At 39.1% G+C, this 19,386-nt stretch overlaps 1 protein-coding gene across 6 annotated transcripts in view; it reads left to right on the top strand.

The window, feature by feature from the left end:
* Positions 1–290: 290 nt before the first annotated feature.
* Positions 291–19,386, top strand: part of LOC126915096 (uncharacterized) — a 36,979-nt gene continuing 17,883 nt past the window's right edge. Inside the window, exons 1-3 of one of the 6 annotated variants that reach the window (XM_050719490.1) lie at positions 292–611; positions 1,138–2,263; positions 16,899–17,024. Coding sequence is in view for 3 of the 6 variants with exons in the window: in XM_050719487.1 (XP_050575444.1) it covers positions 568–611 (44 nt within the window). In the remaining 3 variants the exon portion in view is untranslated. Of the gene's footprint in view, positions 612–1,137; positions 2,264–16,562; positions 16,821–16,898; positions 17,025–19,386 lie in introns of those variants that run through there. The other 5 variants (XM_050719491.1, XM_050719488.1, XM_050719492.1 and 2 more) reach the window with 5 other exon arrangements.

Genomic DNA, 19,386 nt, shown 5'->3' with positions numbered 1-19,386 from the left:
CAGAATTCAAACTTGTCAATTTCATTTAAAAGTACGATGTTACGCGTTAATCTCAGACACAAATAGTAACGTCGATGTAATCCAACATTTACACATGAACATATAATTAAATAAAAAGAAAGAGAGAAAAAGAGATCGTCGCGCGAAAAAGCATACTCGAATGGTATCAAACGGCCTCCGCTTCCACGGCCGCCACCTGTGTATACATATGTAGACACAAAGGGTTCCTGGGGCTTGCAATCGCGCGCGGGCGCGCGCGCGTTCGAGCATCCGTATGAAACCTGCGCGCCACGAGGTAAAGCCGCCAGTGCCATTCGTCGCCGCAGTGCGATACGGTCGATAGAAGAAAACGTGGCCGACAGTCTCCGGTGGTTGCAGCTGCCGCAGACACCGTCGCGTCGCCTCGTTCCCTCGAGCCACGTCGACATTCACAATCCCGTACCAACAATTTTCCTGGAATCGCCCTTCGACGCGTTCTTCCCTCGTTTCACCCCACGAGATCAACGTTGAGGGTGGCCACGCTCGAATACGCTTCAATCCGCTTCAGGATGCCGTGCGTACGGCATCATGACGCAGAAACGTTTGGCTAGGATTCCCGTGAACATGACGAGGTAATCAGTATTCTGACGGGGTGTGCCGGGGAGGAGCTAACAGCTGGCTTCTTCGTGAGACGAACAGAGTGTTGTTTTTGGCTCGTGTTCTGGACAATGGTTATTGAAAATATTTTTCTTTTTGTTTCATTTTGGAAAGGGGTGGATTATGTGTGGAGTGGATGTTGAAGCGAGGGTTCTTTTGGGGTTAGTAAATAACCCAGGTCTGGTATGATCGTCGTATGGATCACCGATTGTCTCTGTTATCGTCTCCAAAAGTAAATTTCGTCAAAGATATTGTTTAACTGAATTGGTAAAATAAAAATGCGTTATCTTATCTGGGTATTTTAAATGGTCTTTAAATAGTCCATCAATTCGATACCACAATACAATTTTTGGTATACGTGGATATGACAAATATAGTTTCCGATATTATATAGCTTAATAATGGGAGCAAAGAGAATGAACGAGAAATATCGAAATCGAATACGAGCCAATAACAATTCGAGATGAGTCGAGTGGCTGCATTCTGATATCGTTCCAATAGCTGTCCACGACCACGCGATCCCGGGCACGATGGAGTGGTAAGACGAATAGGACCGGCGCGGAAGTGCAACGACGATTCCGTGGCCGAAAACGTGCGTGCCCGTGTCATCAATGGACTATAACTGTTCGTGAGAACGTAAACGATCGTGGAACACGGCCGCGTGGCCAGGCCATGACATTGGACTTTCGTAGAATCTGTTTACACGCGTGGCTGCCTGTGACAGCGCCCAGTCAGCGGCCGATCGCAAACGCCGTCGCAAAAATCGTGCCACCAGGGATCTCCGACCTTCGCGCCAACGTTCATCAATCACTATCGACATCTGGAGTTAACGAGTTACGTAGTTAGGGAAGCGGTTCCCAGTCAGTCAGTTTGTAACAATCGCGTGAATCAGATACTACGACGTTCGGCGGTCGTGTTGCACGTGGATCGAGCGAAGCTCAAAGGAAAAGTGTACGATATCGGCAGATATCGTTAGTGATTCGCAACCTTGCTTTGTATAGTTTGAGATTGAGGTACCATTTTATTAGCGAATTGCTATTAAAATAGGTATAATCGCTGTGATTCCCTTAAATGATTATTCGTATACGATTTAAAGCCCAGACATTCGCAAAGAGTCTATGTGAAGTTCGAAGTGAAATTCTGCCAGTGCAAAAATTCCAAGAGATACTCGCGCACGTAACAGTGGAGCAATCAATTGTCAGCAACGTGAGATTCCATCAACGTGGCTGCTTTCCATCTCTACCCTCCCATCGGATCATTTCCACCCCGTTGAACGATCGACGTCGCGATTCTCGAAGGACCGACAGTCTTGCAGTAGGTGGGTTGGCGCCACAGGGTTTGCCAATCGATTTCAGTCTCCTCTCGAGGATGTTCCGTTTCGCGACGTAGCGTTTCGAGTTTTTACGTCGTAGTCACGTGCCAAGAAGCGTAGTGTGCCACGGTGGGGGACCAGTCCGTGGGGCTGGTCGTCGATCGCCACATCGAAGGGGGACACAGTGAAGGGGATTTTTCTCGGTACCTACCTCGACATCGTTGTGGAAAATCGATCCGCCGTGGCAGCCACCCCCGTTGCAACCACCCGGCGCGGTGCAATGACCTCCAAACCGGGAAGGTCCTACAGCATGAGGTAAGAGGATCGTTAGGCAGGGAAAAAGGGGAATAAAGAAGAGGCGAGGGAGAGACGAAACGGAGAAAATAGCCTCCCTTCTGCCATACGTCCCGACGTCTACGACTTTCGCTCGACGTTTTTCTCTATTTCACTTCCTGCCGCATCTTTCCGTGGCTGGGATTTTAAAGCGGTCTAAAGTTGAAACGCCGACTTAAGGTTCACGAGCCCGCAATCAGCTTAACGTTCGAGCACGCCGCTGGAATTTACGATGTGTCGTTTATAAGGAAACGATCGTTCCATTTTCGAAACCTGCCGCACGTTTTTTGGTCGCGTGAATGCGCGTAAACCAGTGACGTTACACGCATGTCTTTCGCTTTCTCGCTTTCTCTCCTGGCTTCGGTCGCGCCTCCTCGCCGTTTAAACTCGTAAGGGATGAGGAACGACCGGTAAAATCACTGTCGCGATATGCCACGTTGCTCTGCAAACAGATCACAGTGTTTCCGTGTTAGGTACTTTATGAAATGGCGTCCATTAAACTCAGGAGTAAAGTTAGAACTCAGCAGAATAATACATATTCGGATACATTATCGAGGAAGAGTCACATATTTTTCCAAAATACAAAACTCTTCTGTTAAACGAAACTGATGTTTTACCGAACAAGCCTGAAATTCTTCCTTCATTTTGAAACAGTACAATCAAACGCGTTGGCTGTGTATCTGTTCTCTTTCCTTTTCAAGAAACCAAAGTTGTTTCGAATCTATTGTGTCCGTATCCTTCTGTACACGACTGGCTTTATTCTTCTCTCGGTGTCCATTATACGATTCTTCTTTAAAATTAAAAGCGCTATTCAAATAGCGAAGAATGGAAGCTGCAAGCGATACTTAACTCAACTACGTTATAGATGCTTTATTGCAGAGGAAGCAATTTTCTCAGTATCCTGATATTAATCCGCGGGGCATAATAGTGTGTCGATTAAAAATATATCATCGAGTCTCGTACCTAATAATCATAGTTCCATGTTTACCAAATAGAAAGGAGGTGCAGGACTTGTAACTTATGACTATTAACGCCAGGAAGATCGATCGTTTGTTTTATTTTCGTATTAAGTCTTCAATTTCACTAATCTCCCCTGAAATAATTTCCTTATCGTTTCTATTTACTATTTCAGTTTATTTGAAGGGAGAAGCATGTTGAAATAAATTTGAATTCGTGTGCTTGATTTCCTTCGTGGTCGTAAACTATCGCGAAAGCACAACGCCCACGCAAACGACGCTGCGTGAAACTTTTTAATTTGCCAGAGAATCGACCGGTCGGTCGATGCAACCAGGAGGAAATGTTGCGAACTGACTGACGGATAATTATATTTCAGTCTGAAAGGGCCTTTCATACACTACGTGGCGAGATATTCGCCACGGCGAGATTATTCCCCGACTAAAGGATATTTCTGACCAAGAATGTGCAAAACTATGCTCGACAACTCATTTCTACGCGCAGATCTTATTCGGAGAAACGTATTGAGCGGAACAATAAACCTTTTGTGTGGTGATCTTCGCAACGGAAATATTGTAACCCTTTCACTGTCGCAGCCTCCACACGGTACAAACGTTCAGTGTGTAATTTAACAGATGTACGTACTTATATAAGTAAAAAGTTGAAAGTATCATCTTACATTCAATACCAAAAATGCAGAAATCTAAGCCTAAATCTAAATTGTTCATTTCGAATTCTCCGTCATTTTATTACACTGTTAACAAGTTAAATAGAGTGAGTAAGTCTTTAGAAATTTTATGCTATCCCATTAACATACATTCGTGGATATTAAATAGAACTAACGCTGCAATAATTCTTTACGTTCGAATCTACTACTTTTACAAAAAGACACGCTATTTTTTCCAAACTATGAAGAACGACGTAACATTTTTACATTCCCGTACAAAGCGTTTAACTTATTTCACAATTTTTATTCCTTTTTTCTCATCGTATCCGCTACTTTCACCAACGTCACGTTTTGACGATTAGTTCTAGGTACTCTCAGCAGATTTCCTTCTTTTCTTTTTTCTCGGATTTCCACTTAACTTCTCGCCGTATTTCCGGCTCTGGTGTTCCTACAGTGACTCGGCACTAAGATACACAATATAGAAGAGAGAGGGAAAAGGAAACGAAAGAAAAAAGAAAAGAAAAAATTAAGTTGTTTCTTGTTATTAGAGCGTTACGCGACGAAATCGAAAGATTTATAGCATCGAACAGGAACTGAAAACGTAGTTGGAATTTCGTTTCAGCCCCACTATCTTCTTGGCTCACTGGTTGTGTGTGTTTGTTCCTTTTGTATCGAGCGTGAGTTCTTACGTCGAATCACCTACTTTCCGAGACCTTCGCTGCTAAGCTTACGTCGCTGGCTACATTGTGACCGTAAACAACTTGTTTCCTTCTTCTATTTCACCCCCTTTATGTACTATCTTCGTTGAATTTTATGGATTGCTGGTAAATCGCTGTTTCTAAGACGCAAGCCCCTCCTTGTTTGGAAGGTCATAGGATTTTGTATATTTTTAACATAGTGTTTGATTTATTGTTATTGGAAATGTTTCATTGTTTTTCACTTGTCATTGCAGGCAAGCTGTAATTTTATAAATTGATTATATCGAATGATTTTCGTTCCTTAGGACTACAATGGTCATTTTGCTGCAGTGTTTTTTGGAAAAGAAATTTTGTACTCCTTTTGGTCACTTTATAAAGTTTGCGTTATACAGATTCACATTTTTGATAAAATTGAGTACGCTTAACCCTCCATGGACACTCATATTTTTGCGCTTTCCGTACACAAACTGAATTGTGTACGTTCACAATTATTTCCTTTTTTTCTGCTGTCCGGTGCTTTGAAAAACCGAAAAATTGTCTGTACTTATCAAAGTCTTTACTTTACGTTATACCACGCGCCTTTAAATCAAACGTTCGAATGGCTTTTCAGAAATAATAAAAATTCGCTTGAGAGAAATCGACGAGTAGAATTTCGTTCGGAACGTAAACGACCCGCGTTGCCTACGAGAAGTTAAATAACCAATCTTCTTGCAAATTTCACGTACGGTATTCGCAAGTAATACCGTTTTCCCACGCAGTAAACGTAAACCCATCATCATACACAGGTCGAAACGAAACTTCCAAAACGTTACCGGTGTATCCTTAAGAAGAAAACGTTTCTACTTGGCACGCAAACAATAAGTATATTCATAGTCGTTCGTATATGCATTTATTGCTGTTGCCGCATCTCATATTCAAAAGCAATCTCCCGAGGAGAAAGGTGCGGCATGGGAATGGCGAGTTGCATTTCATGCATCTCGTAGTTCCCTTTCTATTACTTATTCATCGTTACTAACTCGTGGTATCGATCTTTTTAAATCGTTTATTCTAATTAACTGACATTTCACGACGAGGAAACGAGCTGCAATTTATGAAGCACATTATCATTTTTATTTTCTCACCACTTTTCAAATATATCATTACCAAGGTTATTATCTTTTTTATTATGTAGGTACTCGTTGACATTTGTTCTAGAAGTAAGTCGTAACAATTAATTTTCCATTTAGCTTAGCAATTACATTTTCGATATTAATATGCAAATAGCATGTCGTTTGACAGGATCGAAATCGTTGAATACATATTCTATCGATATCACGATCTATCGATTCTTCCATAATTAAAGCAATAAATATGTTGCTTCCGCCAAAACAAGTTAGTCGTTCGTGTTTTCGTCCTCTCGACGTTCGCTACACCAAAACAAGCTTAGTTTCAATGTGTCATCTTATAACAGCCAACCATAAAAACCTAAGACGCTAAAACAGAGTTAAAGTTTTAGTTCTTTGCTCGATGGTCAGATTAATTGTTGACATTTCGGAGGAATGTTTACAGTAACACACGAAAGTATTTATGTTACACGTGTTATATAAAATATTTTGAAATGTTATTATCACTGTAGTATGACACGAACATCGTGATCGTAAAAGTATTTATTATGTTAATATTTCTGGATAGTTACCTAGATCATTTAATTAGCATTATTTATATATTTAAGACAATATCGTGTATGCCACATCAAATGATCTCAACCAAATGTATTAGATATTTACGGTAAATGTCCTGTAAGTTCTGCATATAATTTTGCAACAATAATTTGGTTTGATTTGTAATGTTCACCAATACAATCGTAATAGTCATGTTTTACTACAATGTTATTGATATATTTCAGAATACTTGAAAATATTACACATAATATATACGGAAAAGTTCATGGTAGATGTTCAAATAAAAACGTGTTATTGTATTGTATATGTTACAAATAGCCAGTAACAAGCGCAATCAGCTTTATCATCTCTCACACGAATTACATGAGTCACATTTGATAAGACGAATTACAATCGTAATAAAATTTTATTTAGTTACGATGTATATTTTATAAAAGTGATAAATCCCTTATTTAAAATCACGTAACTACACGTACATGTATCTCTCAATTCGTAGAAATGTTCAAATATCGAGAAATTTCATAGAACTGTGTTATTTCTTAAACGGTCGTTATCTCGATTTCTTGTGTTTTGCTTCATTTCTCCAGCGAAAGATCGAAATTGTGTGTCTAAAATAGACTGATAAACCCTGTCTACTATCGTTATCGGTTAAACGGTTACAAACAGGAACCACACCCTTTATACTTGGACGATATCACGATGGGGTCGAAACACGTGCTTGGGAAAGGAAACCGTCGAACCTTCGATAAGTTCAACTGCAGAGACGTGGCTAGCGGATAGATATCGATATCAGCTCTCCTTCGACGAGAAGCGAGTTTATATATAGAAATATCGTAGCAGTCGGTCAATTGATCGATAAGCCTATTTTCGAGGAGGGTGCAGCTCCGTTAATGTAGAATAAAGGTATCCGGGTTAATAACACGTCGAAAGCGCTGCCAATCTATCTGTTCTCGAATTTCAATAATCTTAAGAACTTCGGTCATCGATCGGTTATGAGGTCTACGCGCCAAAAGAGGCGGCAACCAAGACTTTTAGAGTTTTTTAGAGATCGACAAAGATATACGATAATATAAATTTCTTAGCATTTCTGCGTGGAAAAGATATTTGTATAAAAGGATTTTCCGTGAATCGGACAGAAATATTATCGCGATCGTAGTGACGTTTAAACGAATAATTTAAAAACGAATGAAAGCACAATATGCGATACAAATAAATACAAGTTACTGAAATAGAAATTCATGTGTTTCAGATTCTCGATTAATTTCACATTCAATGCAACGCCACTACTTATTTTCATTTCGAAATAATTACGTAATTTATTGAACATTTTTATATTTGTTCTAAATTACTGCGTACACGTAACATCATAAATTTATTATATAACAAGGAAGTGGCGATGTAAGTAGTAAAGCAATTAAGAGTTTTTACCGCATCTATTTTTGTCGATATCTCTGAAATTATTTACGAGGAAAGAGCGTCTAGTTCATCCTTACGTCACTGAATTACCACAAATCACCACGTAATCGTTTGTCCCGTCAATTACAGCGAAAATTATTATCGCTTTAGGAATAAGCTGCAGCCATATAATAAATCGATTGTACGATTAACCAAACTAAACGATACAACGCTAATCATCTTCGCTCTAGCCAAAGAATTAATTAAGTTGCATAGAAATATCTCTGGAGAGCTCACGTTCGCTACTCAGGTTCTTGAAATGCCTATATATATATGCATGCAATTCGTATTTTCATAGACGATAATCGTGACGAACCAATTTCGATCGTTATCGTCTATAAAATTGACATAGCCGTGGCTTCGCGACGATTAAGAGCATATTTCAGATAACGTTACCGATAAATGGTCAATCGAGAATTGTAAATCAGTCGAGTTTGTTCAAGAACTTGTGTTAGTATGTTGAGTGAGCCTGCGTAAGTATAATCGGCGATAGTCTCGAACAGTGACAAGGTTAATTATCGTTAGAACAAACGTCCATTATCATGACGCTTCTAATGTGCTGCGGAACAGCTCGAAGGAAGTTGTGGAATGATCGCGAATATTCGTACAATGCGTTTGCTTTTGATTTTACTCGACGTGCGTGAATTCGAAGCATTTACTATGAACTTGAAGATTCGTTTCCCGAAGTAAGATAGAAAGTCGTGATGTTCTGTTTCGTTAGCCTGGTTTTTTTTTTTTTTTTAACAAAGACTCCTGCGTTTGTTCAGGTCAAAAACGAGCCACCGACCATTTAACTGTTTCACTTGACCCAAAAACGCCGTCTCAAAGCGTAAAGTGCGACGGTTTCGTCACGCGTTTCTGCTTTGCCGTGTGAATCGCGCAGCACGCGCGATATCCTCCGCTTGAAAGGTACGTCATACTTCAATATCAGCTTATTATGTAAACAATTGCCAAGCGCGTCTATATCTGTCCCATCTGCATGTTCGATGTGTCTGGTTTACGAGTTTCGAGCATCCAAAACAGTTTTCATCGAGTTTATTTATTTGTATTCTACTTGACAAAGAATTCGGAAAAAGCTGTTTAGAAAATATTTACATCTTCGCTCTCAAGATTTTTTACATTCCTGCTTTTTTACATTCAATTTTTCTTACAGGAAATAGATATTTATTACTAATTGCGTTACGATGATATTTTTCCAAGAAAAAAAAATAAGAGATAAATCATTTTTAGATTTTTATGTACAACCTCTGATTCTATATCAGACAAATAATATAATATCAAAGAACGTGTTATAAGCGTTTCTCATAGAAGAATTTTATTCTGAAAATAATTTAAACGTTGTCTATAGTTCTTTATGTTCGTTTCAAGGCACATGAAAAACTAATGCGTTGCGCGTACACCGTCTCATTTCTCGTACAAACTGCCGATAAAACAGGTATGCGAAATTGGATGTAATCGATCGAGCACGTATTTATTTTGTACGGGTATTATCACGTGCGCGAATACAAGGCCACGAAACTTTTATGTCGTTCGCACGCAATCCAGCCAGGGAAGTTCGATCGGTTCCTAACTCGTAAATAAACATGATTTCTCGTTTAACTGGGGAAAAAAACTTGCTTCATCAATCGTGTAACTTCGGTTCGTGGAATTTGTATTTCGAACTTTAATCTTATCTTCTATTCGTGTCGTTACTTCGGAGGTGATTATCTATTCTCACTGAACGTCGTTCCAAAGGAAATACGATTCAACCATTTTAGTTGAATTAATACGTAGCCAGCACACTTTCAATCCGAATTACCCAGAGAAATTGACAACTATAGCATTTTGTCACAGAATCGTGTACATTTAGGAAAGTACGTATCGGTAGAGAAATAGCAAAGACAAGCGTGAAATTCAACACGTAATCGTAAATAATTTATTATTTTTCTTTCTTTAAAAATTTGCATAGGTCGTGTAGTAGATTTGCACAAGTTATTTACATGTGAACAAAAAACGTATAGACAGTTACAGCATGGATCAGGAACGAATAGCAATTGATATTACAAAACAACGTTGCTAGAAATATTTGAAATATGTGAATGGAAATCGTTGTGTTACGCAGGTGAAGAAGTTGCTTCTGCCTTTCGATTCACATTCGTGCTTTGTCGACAAAGACAAAGACGGGTTCCGAAATGTCCGGTTTGTCTTCCGCGTGGCGAATTCACGGAACGTAATCTTCCTCCAACAGCTCGTCTGCATTATCTGACAATGGCGAGTTATGCAATCGACTGACTAATTATCGGTCATTACGCGGTGCCGGTGGCGCGTTCCTGGTTGCGTCAGTAGCCCATTTACACGCTGGCTCGCGAATAAAGGAGAAATTTCAATGAAGAACCGTGGAAAGAAGAGGTTTCGAGGTCACACGGAGTATACACAATTTTATGAACGAAACGGAGGACCTTTGAAGGATTCTCGGTAAATGGTGACATTATAGAAATTTCATAACGTCGAAGCGGTGGTCAGCAATGAAACTTCTCTTGCTTCTGTTAGCAGGAAACTTTTCGTGTTACGAAACTTTTCTGCGGACAACCGAGGATATAAATAGAATGTATGGAAGAAATGTTGTTCGATTGGTATTATGCAATAGGTATCAAGGCCAAAGATCGGATGAATGGGATTAACTTTTGTGACCGAATGTAAATTTCAACATTTACATGCATACAAGTACATTGCAATAAAAAGTGTTGTTTGAAAAAGTTTTCACACGAGTAACGTTTATCGTGTAAAAAATAGAAAGACAAATGTAAAAGAAGATAAAGCAGAAGTGGAGCTACGCAAAGTGCACAACCCAGAAAACAGACGTTAACCTAATTAAGAAATGAAGAAGATTCTAATCTACTCGTAATGAAAATTCATAGTTTATCATTTTCCCTTTCTTCGTATTTCGCACGGTAATATTGTACGAAAATATTAATCTACAAGTATAATTTATTTATAATATTAAATTACCGACATTCTACCAAATTACTCGGCATAATTCAAGACAGAGATAAAAAATAAGAGTTTCATGCACACCGATCAAATTTCTTCGGTTCTTATTTCATACGGAATCATATAGATCAATCTTCTTCTTAATTTATGTCACCTTAATTACCAACCAAAAGTAGGATAACGTAACGTAGCGAATGGTTACGTAAGAACGTCTGACATTCGCGTGTAACTTGCAATATTTCTTCGATGTTTCGTCGATTTATCTTTTTTTTTTTTTTCTTTATTATCGTCAATGATATTCCAGTATAGGTACGGCCTCGTGGCTCGAATTACAGTACCTATACACGTAATGATCCGGATACCGGAAGTCAAGCCGGTGATCTTGATAGCACCATTCTCGAGAGACGCGCGTGCGATTCACGCGAACCCATTTCACGATTGTGCCGAGTTGTCACGAATAATTGCATCGAGTTGTATCGAGCGTGGTTTATCTTCATCGTCGAAAAGGCGATTGTTTGCATATTTTGTAATTGGTGTGGAAAACAATAACATCGTTATACAATACGTTGCATATATAAATAGAAGAAGAAAATGTTAATTCAAAGGAGAAATTTATAAAAGAAGATATATATACAATTAAATCTTTTTTTCATATGAAACTTGCTGTTTATCGTGAAATTTGTATTATTCTAAAAATACGTTGTATACAAGAAAATTTTAATATGTTTCGTCGATGGACAAATAATCACCATTTTAACAAACGAGGAATATCTTACTTCTTTCAAGATTTTAGAAACCTGACGCTATATGAGGTCACCATCTGCTCGACTGTCGTTTTATTAACATTTCTGCTTAACCACTTGATTACGTCTCGCGATAAAAAAGTAGTGGAAATATTATCTACGTTCCTCTCGGGAATATAGGCCATGACCTAGCAGCAGCAATGGACGTTTTAAATTACTTTCTGTGGCATCATTTTCCTATTTCTTTATAGGTATCCGACATTTACGAAGAAACATAATGCAGACAAAATTGTCAGACTTAAAAAGAATTTGCCAACCAGTTATAAAAATCCAGTTATAAAATCGAGGAAGCTTGGAAGCCATCAGGAAACATAATTCCGTTGTCAAATTATTCTGAATAAGTGAAACGATTCATAAATAATTAATAGAAATCATTCATAAAATCTAAGAACCAACGAATCATTATAAAGTGTAATTCTATCGCGAAATTATTCTGAAAAAAATTATTTTACTTTCCATGTTTCGGATAGTATACCGTTTCGTGCCAAAATGGTGTTATGCTTTTCTGGGTCGATCGAATTGTACCGGTAAAACACGTGATTTCGTTTTTTCTTCTTCGGTGCACTGTTTCTTAACTTTTTCACAAAGACAACAACTGAGCTGGCATGTAAGAGTGGCGACCGGTTATCGTACGTTTTTGTTCGTGCCATGACCGACAATGAATGACATTGTAATGCAGATTGCACTGCTCTGTCTACAGTGAGCGTACTCGGCCTTGAACGACTAACGTTATTCCGTGTCGCGTTCTCCCGAACACAGTTATGCAACGTTATCAACCCTCAGCTGTTTCCAGGTCTAATCGTCTAGTCGTCTAATCGTAATCACGCGATTTATCGTGTGAATGAGTCTGAAACAATGAGCTCTTATTGTGTTATCACTGTTATGTTACCGGTGGAAGTGCTAATTGTTCTTTATCTAAATCATGTTTTTATGACGTCGTTGGAATTTAAATCAGTCGGATGAAATGGAAATTTGTTTTTAACTGATTGTCATTCACGCTCGACTGCTTGCGAAATATTTTTATTTAATTAGCAGGAAACCATTTAATTTCAGTGTTATTCTTTCCAACCATAATTCTATCTTATATTCCTATGTAGATACGATATTTAATAAAATTATATATATCGTAAAATTTGATAGAACGTCTATTTATACAAAATTCTATATGGTTATTGTCAATTTCTCAGAATTCATTCAATAAATAATTTTTTCATATTTGAACCTACTCTAATTGGAAATCCAAGTAAGATTTAACGCGAGACGTTAATAGCAATCTCATTTGCAGAAACTTCCAAGTATAAATTCGATCCAATCCAATCTATGGTATTGGATAAATGACGCCAATTACTTTCCATTTAATATTAATGTACACAGTCGCTGTAGGGTGCAAAAAATATATCCGCTATCATTTCTTCGTCTGTGAACCGTACGTGGCTCCGACTCATTCTCAATTCGCGAGCGTCAGTGTCGGATTATCGATCGAGCACGGTGTTGTGGTAGGTCATGAAACATATTGCACGCGTGTCGTTCGTGCGATGGCGTATAAGCTCTGTAATAAGTATGATATTTTATTTCTACTAGCGACGGTCACGTGCGTTGCTTGCGGTCATGCAAATCTCTCTGAAAACGCACTTCCATGTCCGGTTAGCGTGCAACTGATATTCGTTTCGCGCTCAGGACGGTTATATACTCTTCGTCTAATTGCAACATCGGCGGCCCGCGATCTTATCTTTTACGCGTTGCTTCATTAGCTTCCAAGAACAACGTTGTGCCTTTTCTCATTGCATGGAAACACTCCTTGCGGACTGTTTTTAATTGTTTATAATTCTAGGTTGAAATAAGATGGAGATTCTATTTTGAAGTTTCGAATACGTACCATTACTGCTAGACTACTGACTGTCCAATGTAAAGCGATGAACGTCTGTCTTAGTTTATGTTAGATGATTCAACGGGAGACATTGATGATGCACGCGGCAAGGAATACTGTCGAGATGTAATCGAAGGTTGAAAACGATATTGCAGAAATGAATACGTATAGATCCTGTTAACAAGGTCTCCGACATTCTCAGTCTTTTTTTTTTGGGATCCGGTGAAACTCGTTGCTGTTCCTGTTGAAGCTCAGCTGGACCTCATTTAGATAAGTTTCATGTTTTCAGACCTTCGCTCGATTGAAATTTTATTCGCCGATTGAATCATTCGGTGTCACATTGTTCTTTAATTATAATATATGTTGTTTGGATTAACCGGTGCTCGGTTTGAATTAATCGTACAATATACATTCAAATCCTAAATATAAACGCAGAAATGTTCCTTCAGCCGAAAAAACATTTCCATACGAACAGCGGGTGAGTGCTTACAATATACAAATGGGGAAGGGTGAGTTTATCAGATAGGTGAATCATAGCGGAGGAATTATTGACACAAAGTCGATTCAATGGTCTCAGGTAACCGCATACAAACCGTAGCCAAAATTTCTTCGCTAGGACGCTTCCTTTCTTCAAGGTACCTCGTAAGGCTTCCATTGTCCTCGTCGTAACAGGCCATTTTGCGTTTCAGCGTTCTTCATGCCGAGCCACGGAACACCGCTTGTTACGCGATCGTACGCTGTGGTGAATAATGGTCACGTATCGCTAGTAAATTAAATTTGCCGATAAATTATGCAGATAAGGAAAAGTGCGCGTACGGAATGGAAAAACGTTCGTTTGTTCGGAGTTTAGTTTTTGTGTATTTCATAAGCGCTACACTGACATTCTCAATAGCACAATAATGAGTAATCATGGATAAGTGATTTTGCGTGTTCCATGAAAAAAAAGAGGTTAAGCTTTTGAACTACATTAGTGTCGCGTTATATCGTAAGTAAACTTGTTCTATACAAACAATGATACACACCACGTAATTGCGTAAATTATTTTTCGATTTGGAACGACATTCTAAACAGATAGCCAATATTTACTTACGTCCATATTTTATGATACAAAATATACTTAATGTAGCCTAATTGCAAATATGAATTACGAATACTCTTATAAAGACGTCCATAATATATAGTAAAATTAAATTATTATCCATTGCCGATACACGTGACGTCAGAAACACAAATCACAAGAGGGCCATAAAGTATCGAACCGTGAACCATTCTATTCGCGTCGACCTTCGAGTTTACACGGCTCATAAAACGGAAGTTTTATACTTTAAAGCGTTATTCCGGCGACAGAATTCTTGCTGTCTGCTGTTTATCATGGTAAACGTCATGAAACGTGTTTTTGATGGTCGAAGCGTGCGATTAGATTAATTAATGGTGTCTTCGAGGCAAAATCTAACGACAACGATCAATGGTCACTCGAAGGAAAAGCGCTCGGACGTTGGAACAGGTGTTAAGCCAGTTGCACGTGTTCTCCGTGAACACGTTGATGCAGGCGAGACAGAGAAAATGAGCGAAGGAGAGGAATACCGTGCTGTTCCAGAGCAGTGATTCCGGTCAGCCGGAATAGCGGTACTCGCTCGGCCGTACATCTTCGTTCTCCAATTATTACGCTGCTTTCCGCGGCGCGCACCGTACTTACGCCTTGTCGCGAAAGCGGAAGAAACCGCGCGCAGGATGCGTTTCGATAAAATCGTTTCAGTTTTTGTTTCTCTCGGCCGTCTCGGTCGTCTCGATGTCTCTCTCTCTCTCTCTCTCTCTCTCTCTCTCTCTCTCTGTCGTTTTCTCTTTTACTCCTCGACGGTATTTCCCTCCGGTCTGTGTAATTTAGTGGAACTCATTGCCGGGTTTCTTTTCTTGTCGCGACAAGAAGAGAAAGAGGAGATGGAGAAATTGCTAGAGGAGACTGTTTCGCTTTAAGCTCGTACGTTTATTCCTGTACGTGAAATTCGAGATACCGATCGGTCTGGAATTTTCTCGCCTTCCAGAAAAATCTTTACCGTTGCTGGAAGTATAACGGAGAGCAGGAATTCGTTAAACCCGTGTTTCTATAGCGCAATTGGAAATTAGAACGAGTGAAAGGAGAATTTGGAAAACGGGACGATGCAAAATGTAACAACGCGTATTTCGATCGCGCTGCGTTTCAACGGGAGAATCTGCAGCGGCGTAATTCCTAGCGAGTTTCGTGTATCGTAACGTTCTCTTTTAAGACTTTATCGTTGATCTTTTTTTCAATTGGCGAGTTACAATAAATAAGTAAACAAGTAAATGTTAGAATAATTAGGCTAAAATTAGAGATGTTAGCGAAAGGTCGTTTATCTCAGTCACGAGTCAATTTGCTATGTGCAACAATTTTATACAAACTATTATTATCTCAAAACTACAGAAGTGCTTATTTTGTTCTTGATTCATAACTACGAGAAATTATAACCGTGTCCGGTTTTCTAATCACATGCTTCATTTAACTTACCGTAAAAACGTTTAACGTCTGTTACGTTTTAACCACGAAATATATCTATATCCTTAGGAGAAACACGATCGTAAAAGTTTCAAATTAAAACATGAAAGATGGTCGAAAGTGTTTTTATAAATTAACGATACACACGCTATTTTCTCGTGAAAATACCGATTTTGTTCTTTTAGTAATTCGATATAACGAAAGAGACATCACTCGTTTTATAGAAAAAACGTAGTAAAATAATTAATACATAATATATAACGTATGGCTCATTGCGAAAACGAAAATTCGTCTCGGAACAGTTATAAACTACCCCCCTATTTCTCAAGCAAAGAGCAATACATTTTATCCTCGTATCGGCGAATAACCTCAAACTAATTCAACGAACAATAGTCAAATCACTTTACCACTTCGATCAAATCCATCGAAACATCGCAGCACTTGAAAACTCGCGCATCAGACGAACCACGAAACAAGGTGTATACATATTCGGTCAAATTTAACGCGAATAAGAGAAAAACAAAAACAAATTACAACAAGACGGGATAAAAAAGAAACGCGAATCTTCTGGAAGGCTGCACAACGACGCGCGGAGCGACGCCGCATCGTGCGCGTTTATGAATGCGATTCCCTAGAAGCGTACAGCGGCGCTGCAGCTGCGCCGGGTAGTTGGTTAAGGCATGTGCGCCGAGTAACGGCTAATTGGCCACCTTTCCTCTCCGAGACCGGAGAGGCCCGTCTCTCTTTCTCGTGGCCCGACTCTCGTACTCTCGTGCCAGTTTTGTTCGTTCTGTCGTGCGGTTTGTATCGAGAGAGCAGAGTTAGAGTGCCTCGACGAAAGGATCCAGTGCCACGGTCCGAGCCATGGAGTCTTGTTCACGCGCAGCTTCGAAACGAGGACGCTTCCTTTGATCCCGCGTTCGATTGTCACGTCTTTTTTCTCACCTCCATAGTTCGTGCCGACAACAGATTTCCTACTATTTCTCGAAATCCATCACCACAGTGTCTTGTTTCGTGTTTCGTGTTTCAGTTGGACGAGACTAACGATCTCAGGTTGGATCGTTGATTTTGACGGGAGTATATCGATCTCGCCGTGAGAAGATCCTTGCTTCTGTTTTATAGACAGCATAAAAGAGGTCGACGTTCGAGGTTTGCGGTGAGTTCTTTTTCGTTCCCTTGTTTTTTAGGCTCGTTTTCTTTGATATATAGGGGTTCGTGATCGAACGAGGGAGATAACTATAGGAATGTTGGTATTGGAAGAACGAGTTAGAGGTTCTGTTTCGGTTCGATGACTTAAACTGGCAAGTGTATTCGAAGTAATGCTGTGTTCTCGAAGTGAAATGTGTTTAGGGTATTTCGTAACGTGTCACTATTAAATTGGACTGTTTTGTTTGACGAGGGATAAACGCGAAAGAACTCGTGACTTCGTTTCTCAGATGGTCGTTTGTCCAATCTGAGGTCATTCGAGGGCACCTCGTGGTTAGGACGTTATAAATATGTAAATGAAGTATGTTTAGTCGTAGTAAAACGCGTATGTTGATGAAGATATAGAATTGAATTTGAAAAGTAAATTTCAAGCGAAGGTTGTAATGTAAAAAACTGTTCATAGCAACGAATGCTATTATTTATTTAATATAAGCGAAGATACTTTTTTTAAACAAAAAACGATACTTGTATTTTTATATCACGTGAACGATTCTGCAAATTCTTTTAGAATAGAGTCAGCATGGTGTTATAATTGTTTATTTTATTCGGTAATAATTTTTTCGACTATCCGAAAATAGAAATGAAATTTTAGATAGGGGTATACACAAATCGTGTATTTTCATTGTAAGAATAAAGTAACGTTACTTAATTTATCGAAAGCTAGTGTATATTTTTTATTCATCAGGTTTTACGAAATGGGATTACATAATGAAGTAAGAACAATAAGAACAGATGAAATTGAAAGTGATTCCTCGCTAATTTAGAACGATCAAAGCATCAAAGTATTATAGTAAACTACGTACGTATGTATAAACTAGATGTTGAATCAGAAGCGAATACGAGCATGGTACAACGATTCTAGTATTCTAGCTGTTTGAGAAACGCTGATTTACTGCAATTGTTTTTCTGTCGCAATGAAATGCGGGTCGAATCGCGCGACTCCGATTTACGTAACTTAATCGTCATTTTTTACCTCTATACCTGTGCTATTTTATCCATTCGTTTCATTTCCATAATCCTTGGCTCTTTAAGCTAAAGATAGCGAAAAGGCACAGTTTATAAGAAAAAAAATTAACAATTCCGTTTAAATACAAGCAAAGTACAAGCCACGAACCACAATGTTCGTACATCCGAGCCAATTAACTATCGCCCTGACACAATTTTTTATAACGACAAAGTAACTGATTCTAAGATATCCAACATAAACGAAACTCCCTGTATACATATACATTTCTCTTTTAAAGAACCTATACTCTTGTAACACCATTCGCCATAATAAACTATTAGCTGGAATCATTGTTTTTCACGCGAGCCACGTTCAAGTTTTGATCCGATTCGGATTAAGCTCTTGCTTCACCGAAGAAAGCCCAATAGCACTTTCAAATGATTTACGATCGACGAGCTTTACTTTTTCCTCTGGCGAGTGCATCGGAGCCGAACATATCAATCGACCGTTCCCAATCACTGATTCGCAATTTCATCGTTCCGAGCACGACCCAGTATCGTGCTGCGAACGTAAAAATCATTGTCAAGCGTCTTCTTCGGCGTGCGAAATGGTTCCCCGAGTATAAGAGTAGATCCGCAAGAAATTGCGATGCTAGAGACACCCACTACACTCGCCCCTCCGTTGATTAGACGTTCGACGGGAGAAATTCAGCCTTAATTGCCCGCGGAACGAGAATCTGACTACGCGTTAACGACGAAGTTAACGAGGAGTCAGCGGGCGTAGTTTTAAGAGTAACGAGGTCCCGGCAAGCAACCGGCTTAATCGAGTGGATAATTTCGGGTTGCGAGCGATTTCCCTCGAAAGGGAATTCCAAATTATTGCGGGTACATCCCACATACTGTATTAGGGTGAACAAGCTAGGGTGATATTCAAAATAATACAGCAAGGTGTTAAAATTGGTCAATTGGTCAGGCTTTGAAATTTATGCGTTGGAGCACACGAACGAACAAATTAACAGAAATTTAAGACGACGAGAGCGCGATGTGTATTTTTTTCTTTTTTATTTGGTAGAATTTTACAATCAATTCTCATTGAGAATTATAAGTAAATTATTTTAGCGTGGTACTGTAACTTGGATTATAAGTGTCTACAGTATGTTTGATTCTAGTTCGATCTAATGCTTAAGTCTAAAGGGTAATGTCTTTTTAGTCTGCGGATCTGATTCGTCGTGTCAAGTAATTGGGTAACTAATGTATTTTAACGCTTTTTATTACGTATGGAAGATATATTGGAAGTAATATCATTCGTGTGATGTTAGGATATGTCCGGTGTATATTTTCATTAAGACACGAGATATCTCGTCTAC

The sequence above is a fragment of the Bombus affinis genome, chromosome 4 (genome assembly GCF_024516045.1).
Source record: "Bombus affinis isolate iyBomAffi1 chromosome 4, iyBomAffi1.2, whole genome shotgun sequence".
NCBI classification, from domain to species: Eukaryota; Metazoa; Arthropoda; class Insecta; order Hymenoptera; family Apidae; genus Bombus; species Bombus affinis.
The sequence above is the reverse complement of the archived record's forward strand: the minus strand, read 5'-3'. Positions and strand labels throughout refer to the sequence as shown.